Source organism: Prosopis cineraria, unplaced genomic scaffold, assembly GCF_029017545.1.
Source record: "Prosopis cineraria cultivar Desert tree isolate PC_DT_omini unplaced genomic scaffold, ASM2901754v1 PC205, whole genome shotgun sequence".
Taxonomy (NCBI): Eukaryota; Viridiplantae; Streptophyta; class Magnoliopsida; order Fabales; family Fabaceae; genus Prosopis; species Prosopis cineraria.
The window spans coordinates 38,212-53,291 of record NW_026555532.1 but is presented as its reverse complement, the minus strand read 5'-3'; the positions used below and the strand labels follow the sequence as shown (position 1 = coordinate 53,291).

General features: G+C 35.7%; 1 protein-coding gene, 1 long non-coding RNA gene and 1 pseudogene across 4 annotated transcripts; 1 reads left to right on the top strand and 2 right to left on the bottom strand.

Moving 5' to 3' along the window:
* Positions 1–1,308: 1,308 nt before the first annotated feature.
* On the top strand, positions 1,309–4,018 carry LOC129295860 (probable L-type lectin-domain containing receptor kinase VII.2; annotated as a pseudogene).
* Positions 4,019–4,328: 310 nt separating this feature from the next.
* On the bottom strand, positions 4,329–5,078 carry LOC129295861 (uncharacterized). Its single transcript, XR_008589655.1, has 2 exons — positions 4,761–5,078; positions 4,329–4,640 (listed from the first exon to the last, which is right to left on the bottom strand). It is a non-coding gene; the product is annotated as an uncharacterized LOC129295861 (long non-coding RNA).
* A 537-nt stretch (positions 5,079–5,615) lies between these two features.
* Positions 5,616–11,815, bottom strand: LOC129295866 (probable serine/threonine-protein kinase At1g54610). 3 transcript variants are annotated; one of them, XM_054934453.1, is made up of 9 exons: positions 11,392–11,815; positions 10,557–11,271; positions 9,643–9,927; positions 9,168–9,485; positions 8,473–8,700; positions 7,701–7,801; positions 7,188–7,299; positions 6,146–6,604; positions 5,616–5,958 (listed from the first exon to the last, which is right to left on the bottom strand). In XM_054934453.1, exons 2-9 carry the CDS (start codon positions 10,971–10,973, stop codon positions 5,797–5,799), a joined length of 2,082 nt encoding a protein of 693 aa, XP_054790428.1. In that variant the 5' UTR covers positions 10,974–11,271; positions 11,392–11,815; the 3' UTR covers positions 5,616–5,796. The 3 variants fall into 3 exon arrangements, with proteins under 3 accessions (XP_054790428.1, XP_054790429.1, XP_054790430.1); XM_054934454.1 differs by having other exon boundaries at positions 10,557–11,201; XM_054934455.1 differs by having other exon boundaries at positions 10,557–11,191.
* Between the last annotated feature and the right edge of the window lie 3,265 nt (positions 11,816–15,080).

The following is a 15,080-nucleotide window of genomic DNA, read 5'->3' as shown; positions in this document are numbered from 1 at the left end:
TTTTAAAATATTTTTAAAAAATTATATTATAATTTATGAATAAAATTAAATAATTTTTTTTGAACATAACAGGATCGGAGGAGTACGCTTCAAGAGAAAAAACAGCTAATTATGTTGATTTTTGATTGGTCACTCCTTTCCACTTCACGGGTTCAACCCGAACACTCGCTCGCCTCGAACACTTTCATAGCCGACAAAATTTTCTCCTCTCGACACGTGGACTCCGTCATTGCCATTCATTCATGCAAAACAATTCTCACTTTGGCGCTTTACACCATCACTCAGATTATTAGATATAGTCAAGGACGCTGGCGTCCATCGGTTCATGTCATACCCAGATTAATAGCATCCTCATTTTTAAAAAATTTATCTATTTACCGCCCACTTGATTTAGAGTTTAGAATAGAGGTAAGAATATGAGTTAATCTAAATCATTTAGATTAGGAAAAATACAAGCTTAGTTAGGTTGATTTAATTTTATATAACTTAAAAAAATCACAATTTAACCCAACTTTTAAAGGTTGATGAGTTAAGTGAATTAATTAACTAATTTATTTTATTTTATTTTTTAGTAAATTTTAAAATAATAAACCTAAATAAAAATGATGATGAATTCCTATCTAATATCACTCCATTATTTTTTTTAAGTTGCATAAAATATATAAATTGAGCTAATGAGGCCATGCCCATCAATTTATCAAAAGTTATGAATATACCATAATTCTTATTTTTTCATTTATTTTTTTATTTTCTTGAAAAAAAATGTGGGTTAAACATACAAGCCCTAATCCATTATAGTTAGTTCATATGGTTCATTGGCTATCCAGGTTGACTGAGAAAAAACTTATTTTTATTTATTTTTTTTTCAACTCAATCAAACCCTTATGAATGATTATTTGAACTAACTTATATAATATGATTCATATTTTCTGCTCTATTTTAGAAAGATGGATATCGCCAAAAAAACAAAACAAAAAAGAACAATGGTGGTGCTCAAAAAATTACGGGCCATTATCGTAATGCTTTATGCTTTATCACTATAATATCAAATATATCACATAATTAGTCATTTGACTGTATTCGTAAAAATATGTGGATGTAAAATCATTCATTGCGTGCATACTTTTATTTTATACATTACATGACAATAATTTCAACATGGCTCCTACTATATGCCAGCCTTACCACGTGGTCAATGCTGCGTGCCTACTTTTTGTAGATATTGTGCTTTAGCATCTAAGTATTTTCTATCCAAGGGGTGGATCGCTACTCTACACAATTTATAAAACAGACCACGTTAAATTCTCTTGCATAATTTATTCTACCATTGGATTATTATATTTCGCGAAAATCTAATTATTATTTCTAATAAAACTATACATGACATGCCATTAAGCTCAATTCAATTACTATTTAGAAATTAGAATGAAGTGGTAGTATGTGGCAAGTGTTCTTGGACCTTAAAAAAGCCAGTTAACAGATTCAATTATGGAGATTGAACATTGTTAACTTTTCAGGTGGAAAAAATGTTGTTTACTTCAACTTTTTTGGTTAGCCGCCGGCTACTTATGCTCTTCTTTCCAGGAAGTTTAGCTCCCATTATCATGCATTCCTTTCTACTGAGCTGCAAAAACCAAGCCCCAGAAACTCGCTCTTCCTTTCTAATCCTCCGCTAATGGCTTCTCGGAGCTTCTTCTTCCTCCTCCTCTCTTCCTCACCATGACTCTTCGAAGTTCAGTCTCATCCACTGAATTTGTGTACAACAGAGACTTCAATTCCACCAACATAGTCCTCTCCGTTAATGCCACCATCCAAAACTCCATCCTTACTCTTACCAACCAGACCTTCTTCTCCATAGGACGCGCCTTTTACCCTTACAGAATACCCATGAAATCTCCGAACTCTTCCGCTCTTCTTCCCTTTGCAACCTCCTTCATCTTCTCCATTGCTCCCTGTAAGGGCTTCCCCACTGGTCATGGCTTCGCTTTTGTGCTCTCACCTCTAACGGGCATCACTAGGGCAACATCAGGAAACTATCTGGGTATTTTCAATCGCACCAACGACGGTGATTCTTCCAACCATATTTTTGGTGTTGAATTCGATGATTTTAGAAACGAAGAATTCAATGATATAAATGATAATCACGTGGGTGTTGATTTGAATTCACTTATTTCCTCGTATTCTCAACCTGCTGAGTTCTGGGATGGAGATCAATTGCAGGAATTGAAAATGGATAGTGGGGAGAACTATCAAGTATGGATTGAGTTTCTGGATTTTCGGCTTAATGTTACCATGGCCCCAGCAGGAAAACGAAAGCCTCAAAAGCCCTTGATTAGTAAGCGCATTAACCTTTCTGATGTTCTGTTAAATGAAATGTATGCTGGGTTCTCTGGAGCAACAGGACGAATGGTAGACATATGTAGAATCTTGGCTTGGAGTTTTAGTAATTCCAACTTTTCAATTGGCGATGCTTTGGTTACAAGGAATTTGCCCTCGTATGTGCATCCAAAGGAACTGATGGTTAGATCAAAAGGTTTCATTGCAGCAGTCACTATGGGCTCCCTGCTTGTAATCTGCTGTTGCTCGTTTGTGTTCCTGAGTTTATCTAAAACCAGAAAGAAAGGGAAAGAGGATGAAGAGAAGAACATTGAAGATTGGGAATTGGAGTATTGGCCACATAGGATTAGCTACCAAGATATTCATGATGCAACGAATGGGTTCTCTGAAGAAAATGTGATTGGGAGTGGAACAAGTGGGACGGTATATAAAGGAGTTCTGCAAGGAGTAGGAGTGGCAGTGAAGAGAATCCGTCATGACACCCAGTACGGGATGAGAGAATTTCTGGCTGAGATTTCAAGCCTAGGCAGGATGAAACACAGGAATCTAGTGGGTTTCAGAGGTTGTGTAAAAGAAAAAGAGGGAACTTGGTTCTGGTTTATGATTATATGGAGAATGGGAGCTTGGACAAGAGGGTTTTTGAGTGTGAGGACAGCATTCTGCTGAGCTGGGAACAACGTAGAAGGGTTTTACAAAACGTAGCTTGTGGGATTTTATACCTACATGAGGGTTGGGAAGTTGAGGTCTTACACAGAGACATCAAAGCAGGCAACGTGCTACTTGATAAAGATATGAATGCTAGATTGGGGGATTTTGGGCTAGCCAGATTGCATTGCCAGGAACAATTGGCTGACACAACAAGAGTGATAGGAACTCTGGGGTACATGGCACCAGAACTAGTTAGAATTGGGCGACCATCAAAAGCAAGCGATGTGTACGGCTTTGGCATTCTGGTTTTAGAAGTTCTTTGCGGGCGAAGACCTTTTGTGGCAGATAAGCCAGCTTTGATTGACTGGGTTCAGAGCCTAATGGAGAGTGGAAACTTGTGTACTGCTCTTGATGAACGTTTAAAGGCTCAAGGTGGGTTCACCATTGGGGAAGTTGAGAGAATGCTTCATCTGGGTTTGATTTGTGCAAGTTTTGAACCTGAAGTGAGACCAACAATGAGAGAGGTGGTGAAAGCGTTGGAGAAAATAAGCGGCGCCGAGTGTGATGAAGAGTGTTTTGATGGGAAGTTGCTTGAAAAAATAAACTCAGCAGCAATGTGGTCCAGGCTTCCTTCAAATTCTACTGAAAAAAGCTATCCGACCTTTGAGGAAATTATGCATTCCAAATATTATACCTCAACCACTATAAGCTGTTCTTATCATTCCCTCCCACCATCAGAAACATCCTACGTCTCAGAAGGAAGGTGAAAACTTTTTTAGTTCACCATGTTTTTCTGGGCCTGAATTTTCCTTCACCATGTTACTATCCTGAAGGTAATACTCAAAATCACTTCAAAATCATCCAAATATGTCATAGACTCATGGTCGAGGCATCTTAATAGGATCAAAGCCAATGAAACTTCATTCTGTATTGATTTCCCCTCCTCAATGTGTGTAAATACTTTTGAATTCTCGATTCAAACAGAAAATTATCACAAATTTAATGTTAATAGCAGAACCTGTGTGACACTCAAGCCTTGTGGTTTTGAATGTGGGAGGAGCAGAACTTAATAACATTAACTGGCACTATAATTGTTGAAACAGAGTGGGGTTGACAATGAAAGAAGTTGTTCAAAGCGGTGATTGGTTTTTGGTGAATTGCTTCAAGGTATATCGCAGGAGTATCTGGAAAATGCGCAAACTTGCATGCAGATATTCTTTGACATGGTTTAAAGTTAGAGACATGAGATTTCTTTTTACCACATGGGAAGGGTTCTGACTCCGATGGCTATGAAATCATGAATTTCATCTCAATCTTAATCCTAAATAATGAGAACTCAAGGGACAGGGCAAACAAACTTCATTTGCAGTTCAAAGTTGTTAAAGAATCGGGTAAGTAAACGCTCAAGCACAAATGAATTACGCCTCAATCTTGGATGAGATAAATAAATATTATAGACATTAAATGCTGAAATAATTAAACGGTCCGATATTCTCAATTACCTACAGAACAGCCTAATCGTTCCACCTTCGGTTCGCCACCTCCTACATTTTCTCAATTTCCCTAGTTAAATATGCTCTTACCAATAATGGCCTTTCTTCCTTGTTTTCGCTGTCAAGAGCGCTAACAGCACAAATCCATCAGAGTATTTTGGGCTTTTTGAAATTCATCGAGGTAACAAACAACGGTGTTATTGGAATCGAGTTCGATGCAGTTAATAATGATAAATTGAATGATATGAATAACAATTTTCCCATTGATATAAACTCATTTACCTCATTAGCTTCACATGATGCTGCGTATCGTGAAGGAGAAGATTTGATCAGTCGAAGTCTCCAGCGCAGGAAGGATAAAACACAGAAACCTCGTTCGATTAGGTCAGTGCAATAGAGAAAAAGGACACTTGATGCTTGTTTGTGATTACATGGAGAACGGACATTTGGACGAAACTTCAAATGTGACGAAGAGATAAATATCTTGAGTTGGAAAGAGAGGACTTAAGTCTTAAAGAATATAGCCATGAAATTCTGTATCTGCGGTGTTCTATTAGACAAGGATATGAATGCTAAGATTGGGGAGTTCTCGGTCAGCTTGCTTGCATGATCACAATTCACAAGGGACAAATAAGCCACCACGAGAAATAGGAGCTAATGGCTTTATGACTTTTTAAAAAAAAAAATAAAATAGAAGGCCATGAAAAAACTGTGTTAGGTGATATGTTATCTCACATGAGCATATAAAAAATTTATACAATCAAGAGGAAGTGTATTAAAAATATGAATGCTTAGACTGTCAATAGGAGCCTGACGGCTTTATGGGTTAATGGCATAAGGTTCAGTCCCACTCGCTACTTGAGGCAAAAGATTACTAAACCTCATGGATTTCGATTATGTTTTTGACAAATGATTTTTAGGGTTTGAGGCGCAGGTGTAAGGGTCTTGTTTTTGGCCAATGTGCTTGAGCCACGCGCTTACATTTAGTATTTACATTGAAGACAGAAGGCACATCAAGCATTACACTCAACCACATGCAAGATTACCCGAAGTAATGCCTCCGCGAAGCATGCTATTTAATTATCCTCGCAATTAGCTTTGTTATAAGGGTAGATCTATGCGAGAGAAGTTGTAGGGTGGAAGGAAGAAACAATTTCTTTGATACGGAAGGCTTAATATACATTATATACATTACAACGGGGCTCTCTTCCCCCTCTTCCTCTCGATGAGGATGGAAGATGAACAGTGTAGTCATGAATTACTTACCCAGCTTTATTACTAGAATTAAAGTGTGTATTTGACTAATTGGCATCTACTTTTACTTTGAATGAACTTTTTCGCCTCTTGACTTGTCAACTCTAGCTCGTCTTGAAAATTCCTGGATCTTTCGATCATGCTCTTTAAGCATCTGATCCATGTTGTTTGATGATACCATCAATGGACCCGAGAGATAGATCTTGTTTCCCCCGCCATACCCTTCCTGAAATAGGGACCGATATGCATATTCATCAGGACTCCAGGAAAAATAAGGACTTCCGCAGAAATTTGAGACAAAATGAAAGAAGGATATTAAATAAGAGACCGCCTTTCGGGCATCACAGACGCCCAACAGAAGCCTTTGCAGCCAAAAATATAGACAATTAGGAAACCGGTAATGAGAAACTAACCGGAGTTAATTCTTTAGTGGGGGTCCTTCCATGTTCTCCGTGACAGAGATCAATTCGCTGAGACTGGTGTTTCTGGGCCTGTCTTCTTCTTAACTCCGATCCACTAGTTGACTCCACAGGTTTTCGTGTCTCAACTCTTTTTCCGGGCTGTGATAAATGTGATTTTTCTTCCTGATCTTCAGACATTGAAGTCCTAGATGCAACTAAACCTGATAGTTTTGAAAGATTGACTCCGTTTGACCCAAGATGGCCCTCATCCACGTCCTTCCCAACCTTTATCCAGGCAGGACCCTGAACCAATGGACCTGAATGTGAAGAGATCCTGTACCCAGAGAAATTATTTTCCATTTCCTTGACATTGTCTGACTGCTTGTGTGGAAAAACCAACAACCCAGAAGCAGATTCTCTGGAAGGATTGAACAATTCGCTTCGACTCCTTGAGCTAGAATGACGTCCTTGCTGCACAAAATAAGAACAGAAACTAAGACCAAAACAGACAGACATAGGAGGGCCGCCACAAAAACCAAAAATGGAAAGGTCAAACAACGAACATAGTTTTCTGGGTAAACATGGAAAGAAACTTGTTTGTTTGGGTAAATTATGTTTATCTTTCATGGCCTCTCTTCTCACAGCAATTGATGGTTTCGGTGTTCTAAAACACACCCTGCAAGATGGATGGTCAGCAGGGGCAGGACTTGCTCAAACTAAGAACTGGTAAACAAAGGCCTAAAAATCCATGTGTTGAAACTATAGTAAATTGTATTCATAAGTCAGATCAATTTGTTTATGATTCGGACTTTCACAATGATCTAACATCAAATCAAACTACTTAAATGACCTTCAAGTTAGATCTATACAGTTTGAACTCCAAAGCGCACAGGTTTATTCCTTTTTCCCAATTATTATCACACTCAATCCATGTACGCTATTAGTGTAGCACTAATAAGCAGCGTTCATCAAAGAAAGGTCATCCAGCTTTATTTTAACTAGGAAAAATATAAAAGAGAATCAGAAATTAAAATTCGAATCTTTCTCAGGTTACCTGCATTGACATGCGTGGGTCAGCATTGTTATTTGCTGCAAGCGCTCGATGTCCCTTTTCTGGTCTAACTCCCATGCCGACTTTCAGCTCCCTCACACCAACAGCTCTTTGCCTGGAAGGATGAGAAAAAAAAATAAAAAATTATACTTGTTAATGAGATTCTTAGCTAAACAGGAAAGGCTAGCCTTTACCACAGTTGAATTGTTCAAGACGCTAAGGATTTGACAACCACAAAACTTCAACTACCACTTCCAGAAATTTTTATATCGTGTCTGTTAAGCATACAAGGGGGGCCAATAATGATTTTTCTCTCTTGTACAAGTCAAAGATGGCAACATTTAAATCAATAATGGACAAGAAATCAAACTTTCATTACAATTCCTCAAATTTAGCCACAATTTATATTTCAAATGACAGCTAGCATTCTAAATCTGAAGCCAGTGTCATGACAGTAACATATAAATCTCATTCTTCTTTTCCTCAGATTAATAAGAATGAATCTATAGAAGGTACCTTCTGGTTGCTTCATCTCGCAACTTAGCATCAATCTCTTTGCTGGGAGGATATTTTGGTAAACTTGAAGGATCACAAGCAAGGGGTTCCATGGTAAAGAACTGTATGTAAAGAGGAAAAATATTCAACGTGGAGAATCATGTCCCTCAAAAGGTTATGAAGTAAACAGATGTTGAAAAACATCTTGTATGGCATGACAAAAAAGCGGGAGAACTATAATCCGCCACTTTTTACTTCATAGCATAGCAGTATGGTTTTAACGTAGACAAAAGAGTGGACGAATGAAGCACCATCTTTCACACAACTAATAATAGAACAAGTTTTGATGCAGGAAATGAAGGAAAAACAATAATAATGAAAAGAACAAGATGGCGGGATACTAGAAGGCGTTATTCTTAGAGTAAAATCAATGTATGTCAATATATATTTACAGATGCATAGAAAGGAGAACATTAAGAGAAAACAAGGTTAAAAATCTTAATATCTAGACTTTAATACACTTTTGGTTCCTCTAATATTGCAAAAGTTTCATTTTGGACCTTTTTTCTTCTTGTCAGGGCCCTCTAATTTTGAATGAGTCAATGAAGTCTTTCAATATTAAGAAATAATGCAATTAAGTCCTTTGGTTCTTTATATACACTATATTTGAGTTTGGTGACATGACAGAAAAAGGTGGAAAAGAAAAGCTTCATCAAACAGGTGCCCACGTTAAGATGAGTACATATCACATTGGAGAAATCACTGCACCTGCTGCTAACATAAACATGCATACCTCGCTTTGTAAAGCAGTAGCTGCAGTTCCTCGATGTGCAGGATCTATGGAAAGTAGAGTCTCTAATAGCCTCACAGAAGGAGGTGGATATTCCTGGAATGTTTCAGCAACACAACGTCTATAATGGTGTGGAGGCTTGAATACTGTTGAATGTGGTGACCGCAATTTAAGCCAGTAATCTTCAGATGGTGAACCACAAAGCTTAAAAATCCTATGTAATTGCTCAACCTGCATGAAACTAAAATTAATTTTCCAGCACATCATACATCCCTTCATCACTATACAATGAGCATGGGGAAAATAGGACTCAACAATCAAAACTGGTACATATGAGTTTGGAATTGTTTGTTAGCCAGTGGAATCCACTTATGACTCAATAGAAACATGACCGTTGGCTTTGGCCATGGTACCAAAGAAGACATGACAAGGATTGTGACGTTGTATTTTATTGAACTTAAATGAATATTATATATATATATCTCATTATAGATGTACACTCCGAAAGTTAACTTTTCGTTTATAATTCCAATATTCACATTATGCCAACATGATTCAACCATTTTCTTTCAATGTGTGTTGTGGATATCAATGGACATCCTGTGAAATATTCACATAGCAGGGAACAAAAGATCATTGACTGGTATGTGATGAACTGCGGAGACTAAATAAATGAACTAGATTGCCAGACACTATACCTCTGTCTTTCCGGGCAATATGGGCCTGCCAGAATATAGTTCCCCCAGTATACAACCAGTACTCCACAAATCCACTGCAACACCATAATGAGATGCCCCGAGTATAAGTTCTGGAGGCCTATACCAAAGAGTTACCACTCGGCTGGTCAATGGAACACTGTGATGGGGGTCAAAAAAGCTTGCCAAACCAAAATCTGCAATCTTTAAGATGCCATTATTGTCAATGAGAAGATTTGAGCCCTTTATGTCTCGGTGGAGGACACCACGACTATGACAATGATCCAATCCACTGAGAAGCTGCTGCATGTAGCACTTAATCTGACATAAAGAAAAAGCACTACTTACATCAAAGTAGAAAGCAAACATAGTTGTTTTACCAAAAATTCAAATAAAGACAGGCCTTCCCCATTGCCATATTTGACATAAACGTGAGAAAAATCTTATTCCAAGTAAAACAGAAGACTGAGAATACTACCTGTGGCTCTGAAAACTTAATGCCAGGATGTGAAACAAGTCCTGTAAGATCATGTTCCATGTACTCAAAAATGAGGTACAAGCTACGAGATGTCTGGGATGTTATCAAGCCCTCTAACTTTATTACATTAGGATGGTCAAGCAAACGCAGAACAAAAATTTCCCTTGCCATAAACTTGACACTCTCAGGATCAAGATTATCAAAGCGTACTTTCTTCAAAGCAACTGTCTTTTGGTAAGTCACATCACGTGCCTTATAAACAGAACTGTATGTTCCTTGGCCAATCTGCAGGGTAAGATGCCATCTCATGACTCATTGGAGAAAGTTAAATGGAGCATAATCACATACCAACACTGAAAAAGAGAAGGGGGGCAAAAAAAAAACAGTAGCTTCTGCAACTGGAATTCCCTTTTATCAAGGGAAAAAATGAAAATAAAACCTTTTAAACACCAAACCATTACACAACTATAATGTTTCTTCAGACCTTCTTCATTCTCAGAGAAGGAGGAGATGAAAAGTTGGCAACCACCAACACTGAATGCAGGAATACTAACAAATGCCGGATATGTAGAACAGCCAAGCGATGCTAGGCAAAATCATTCACACTTAATAAAATTGATTATCCTCTGTACATACAAATCTTAGGATATCAATGTTTTCTACTTCGCTCCAGTGATCAAATCTGAACAATCTAATTCATAAACTTTAAGGTATATAAATTTCCTAAAAAACAAATGCCTATCAATTTGAAGAAACTGATTCCAAGTACAACTTTTGCCACACAATATGATGATGCCAGAAAAAGAGTTTATTTGACATGATTTTTGGTGATCAAGTGCATTCACAAGGTAGCATTAATTACATTGCGGTCTAACTGCGATACAAACATAGACAGAGCAAAGGAAGTAACTTACTTTATATAACCTCTCAAAAGTATTAGCTCTCCGAGGTATCCATCCCTTGATCGCTTCACCAGCAACAGAAGATAGCCACGCTGGCCATCCTGCCGCAACTTGTTCTCCTTCTGTAGCGTTTGGTACTTTACCAAGACCAGGATGATTAAGAACGGTAAGTTCGGGTTTCTCAATTTTCTCCTCCCTAATTTGATCATTATAAAACTTCACCAAACCGTTGGGTTTCTTACTAACCAACGAAGCTTTTACATCTCTACCATCTAGCACATTTTTGGTCCAAACTCCCTCATCCCTTTTTGATGAATTAAGTCGTGAAACATTCAGCTCCGATGACCTTTTGCTCAACGATGACAATTTCGTTGTCAAACCTTCTCGGCTGTCTTCCACAGCTGAAGTCTTGGAGCATATGCAACCCATATTACTGCAGCGAGCTAAATTTCAAATATATTATCCTTCAGAAGTGAAGATCGCCAGCAAAAAATTCTCACCTACACGAACTCCTTCTTCAAGATTCATAAATAGCCACCAAATAATACTATTCTCAGAGGAGAGAATTGGGAACTTCTCCGCATAAGCTCATTACCCTCTACCGAAAGTTGCGACCATGAATCAAATAATTCAAGCTTCCCTCAACTCTGCAAATTTCTAACCGATCCAATTCAAAGAAAGAATGACTTGGCTTGAATTAATACGCAATTCAAGAACCCTCCAACAACTATACACCAAGAATTGTCAACTTTCAAAAGCGAAAATTTCCCAACCAGGAAAAAGAAGATTGTTATAGCACTAAAAGCTAAGAATCGCCTAGATAATCAAATAGTGGAAAGCGAAATACCTCGTGGACGTGTAAATTACGAGTAATGGTAAAGATGGATTAGCTTGAGAAGAAAGAATGAGTGGCTTGGCTCCCTTGGGGATAGCTGAAAGTTCAACGCGTATTCATAAATTAAAAGAACATTATCCTAGACGTCTTACGCCGGGTGTGCCCAGTGAAGTCAAAAGGCTCCACTCTATATCTACACAACCTTCATTTCAACAGCTTGAATCTCTGCGTCTTCCTTCTCTGTCAATGAACGATTGGCGTTTGTTTTGCGTTCAAAGCAGGTCGTTCAGTTCGGATTGGTATTTGAATGCTACAGTGAACGCGTTTTTATATTCCTTCGAATTTTCTCATATCTTCTTCCTCCTCCAGGCAATGGACAACACAACAGAGTTATTTTAAAACGATTAATCAATTCTTCGGCATTTTGAAGATAAGAATATGGAAGTTTAAGAAAGCAATCATTAATAACCCGAGGGAAAAAAACAGTGGTCAGCACCCGGCACATGAACAAAAAGACACGAAGTGGGATTTCTATATTCTGCTCGTTATCATAATCCCTTTGACTATAATTCGTATTAATTAAAGCATGGTAAACGACATTACAGTCTTCCAATGGTAATGCATCCAACCCATGTTTGGGTCGTCTTGATTTTTTTTTTTTGGTTAACATTTTAAAGTTAAAGATATATATTTAAAATGTCTTGTATGATATAAACTTTTTGAATGTCAGGACATTTTAATGCGGAAAAATAAGGGAATCTTTTGAATATGCATCCGTTTTAGTTGAATAATAAATATATAGGAATTGATATATCTGTGTTTGCTACTTGGTATGAAATATGAATGATAACAAAACATGAGGGACGGTTGTTCAAAATATATTTGCCATTCATTTTTTCCAAGGTCATAGTATATGACTAGCATGCAAGACCATAATAAGTTAGACCATAGTATGCATATGCACGAGTTGTTGGCAAAAAAAAAAAAAGCATGTGTATATATTCGCGCCAAGAATCAGGGAAAATTTAGAGTCTGTTTGTTTTTTTAAAAAAAAACTGCTTTATAATACAGTTTTTAAAATTTTTAAACAAAATAAAATAAAAATTCATTTAATTATATCAATTAAAAAAATTTAAAATTAAAAAATAGACTGATAGTGATGATTATATATAATTAATTGTAGTGACTAATAATAAAAATTGATTAAGGTAACTATAATTTTTAATAATTACATGTAGTGTATTTTAAAAATAAGAAAAATAAAACTAAAACAACTTAAAGTTGTTTCTATTTAAAAAAAACAAAAAAAAATTGAAAACAGTTTTAGAACAACAAAATGAAAAACATATATCCAAACAAATTTTTAATTTTTTTATTTTTAAAAATAAGAAAATAATATTTAAAAATAAAAAACAAACAGAATTTTCTAAGATTTTTTAGTTGTTTCATTGAACTCCATCCAACTTTTAGTGAGTAATATAATTTACATTCTATGGACCTGAGAGGGGCAGACCAATATTTAAAGTTCATTTTAGAATAATTAAGATAACTTGATGTCGTTCTTTGCAGGGGTGCACAGGTGCTTTATTTGTGTGTGCGCGCTTTTTTTTCTATTGAAATATGATAAACTTAAGTTTCAAATCGCAATGAAGTTTTGAAATTTCTAAACAAGAAAAAGTATGCATATTCTATATATATTTTAATAAAATGATATGATAGTTAGTTAATATTTTAATATTAAATATCGGAAATAAAAAATATAAATATAAAGATGAAGATGAATTTGTTGGTTAAAAAAAAAAAAAGATGAAGATGAATTTAACGGATTTTAAGTTTGGTTTGGAAACAAAGACAGGCATTGTGTAGAAGACAAGCTTTGTAGTGCGAGGAATTCATGGCGGAGGATAAGGAATATCAAAAAGTTGAAATAGGATAAATGAGTAAATAACATCATAAACCCAAAACCCAAAAAAAAAAAAAAAAAAGAGGGTAGGGGCAAGCGGAGAAAAGAAAGGGCGCGATAGAGTGAGTAATTTAAGAAAGGCTAACTTATTTAAATTGAGTTTACTTTTGGTCAGACTTATTCATATTGTGTAAGATCATCTTTGTTAATTTATAATTTACTTTAAAATCAAGCTAATCATGTGACTAACTTAGATGAATTATCGAGTCTGTAAAATTTACATAAATGAGATCTTAAGTTTTTAAAACTTAAAATGCTATAAAATTATTTTAAAAAATAAGGGTTTAGGTGCAATTTTATCCTTAAAGTATTTTTTTCAAGGAGCACCCAACGCTTTAACATTTTTATTAGAGCAATTTTATACTTAAAGTTATTAAAACAAAACATTTTTGCCCTTTCCATCAAAATTCTAACACTGATCTCAAACGTTAACGGTTAGAAAATTTGAAGGAAAGGACAACAATGTTCCGTTTTAATAACTTTAAGAGCAAAATTGCTCCAATGAAAACTTAGGATGCTGGGTACTCCTCAGGAAATACTTCAGGGGTAAAAATACACATTTATCTAAAAAAACAAAATCAAAGCAAAACATGCATACGAAAATATAGACATTGTACAAGATAAAATAATATCAAATTAAGACTAAAGTAGTAAAACTTGATCTTAGTACAATTTTACTGCAACATAAAATTTTGTGTTACGGCATAAATTGTGAAACCCATGACAACAAACTTTCGATGTACCTCAATTCTTCGTCCGACATCTAAATGAAGTGATCTAAATGTTAACAGAAAGATTTCTCCGAGCTCTAGCTAATGACACTAGTTTCACATTTAAATTATTTTTCAATCAAAAGTTGGATACTAAAATACAAACTCACTCATTTATGCTTTCAAAACATAACTAGGGTGTCCAAAACTCAATTCAAATGCCAAAAGTCTACACCAACCATTAGACCATACTCAATAGACTAAAACGAACTCATGAAATATATCACAACAATCAAACAACACACATATCATATTTTTACTGCTCAACTCCTTGATCACAAAAACATAAAGAAAAGTCAAATCATATAATTCTACATCTAAATAACCATCATTCACAAATATTATCACTCCTTACTCACACAAATATTTTGACTTTACTCAAATATCTCAACTAAAAAAATACCACATGTACTAGGGCTCAAAATACACATTTCAATACTAAATATTCAATTGTGCAAGTATAACAAAATATTAACATTTTAGTTGACAATATTATGACAATTACACATTAATCAAAAGTAATTGAAGAATTACAATAAGAAATTTGATTCCAAAACCTCATATGCCTTTTCCTTGTTTTGATCAAAGCTAACACCTATAAAATGTTAACTGAGTGATGAGTATAACCACTCAATAACTAAGGTTAATCTAGCTTATATAAATATATGTTAATTAATCATAGTAATGTAAGTGGCGTAATCAAATAAAGTGCATTCACACATTAAATCAAGTAATTCATTCACTCATAAAACTAGCAATCATGTAACATTAAATTATTTAGCATGCAAAGGTCATAACATTAACAACCATATGCCCTTTATGAAACATGCAAGACCATAAAAATAACAACTATGTGGCCATATAATGATATGCATCAAAACACATATGGGGTCATAATATTAACAACCATATGCCTCTGTCAAATTATGATAGGCCACAATAATAACAACCATATGATTGGGATATGA

What these genes read in the sequence shown, in the direction of transcription:
- LOC129295866 (XM_054934453.1), bottom strand. Translation starts at nt 10,973, where the DNA reads ATGGGTTGCATATGCTCCAAGACTTCAGCTGTGGAAGACAGCCGAGAA. An exon ending in TTAAGTTTTCAGAGCCACAG is followed by an intron (nt 9,486 to 9,642) that starts GTAGTATTCTCA and finishes TCTTTATGTCAG; the next exon opens with ATTAAGTGCTACATGCAGCA. An exon ending in CCACTAAAGAATTAACTCCG is followed by an intron (nt 5,959 to 6,145) that starts GTTAGTTTCTCA and finishes TCCCTATTTCAG; the next exon opens with GAAGGGTATGGCGGGGGAAA.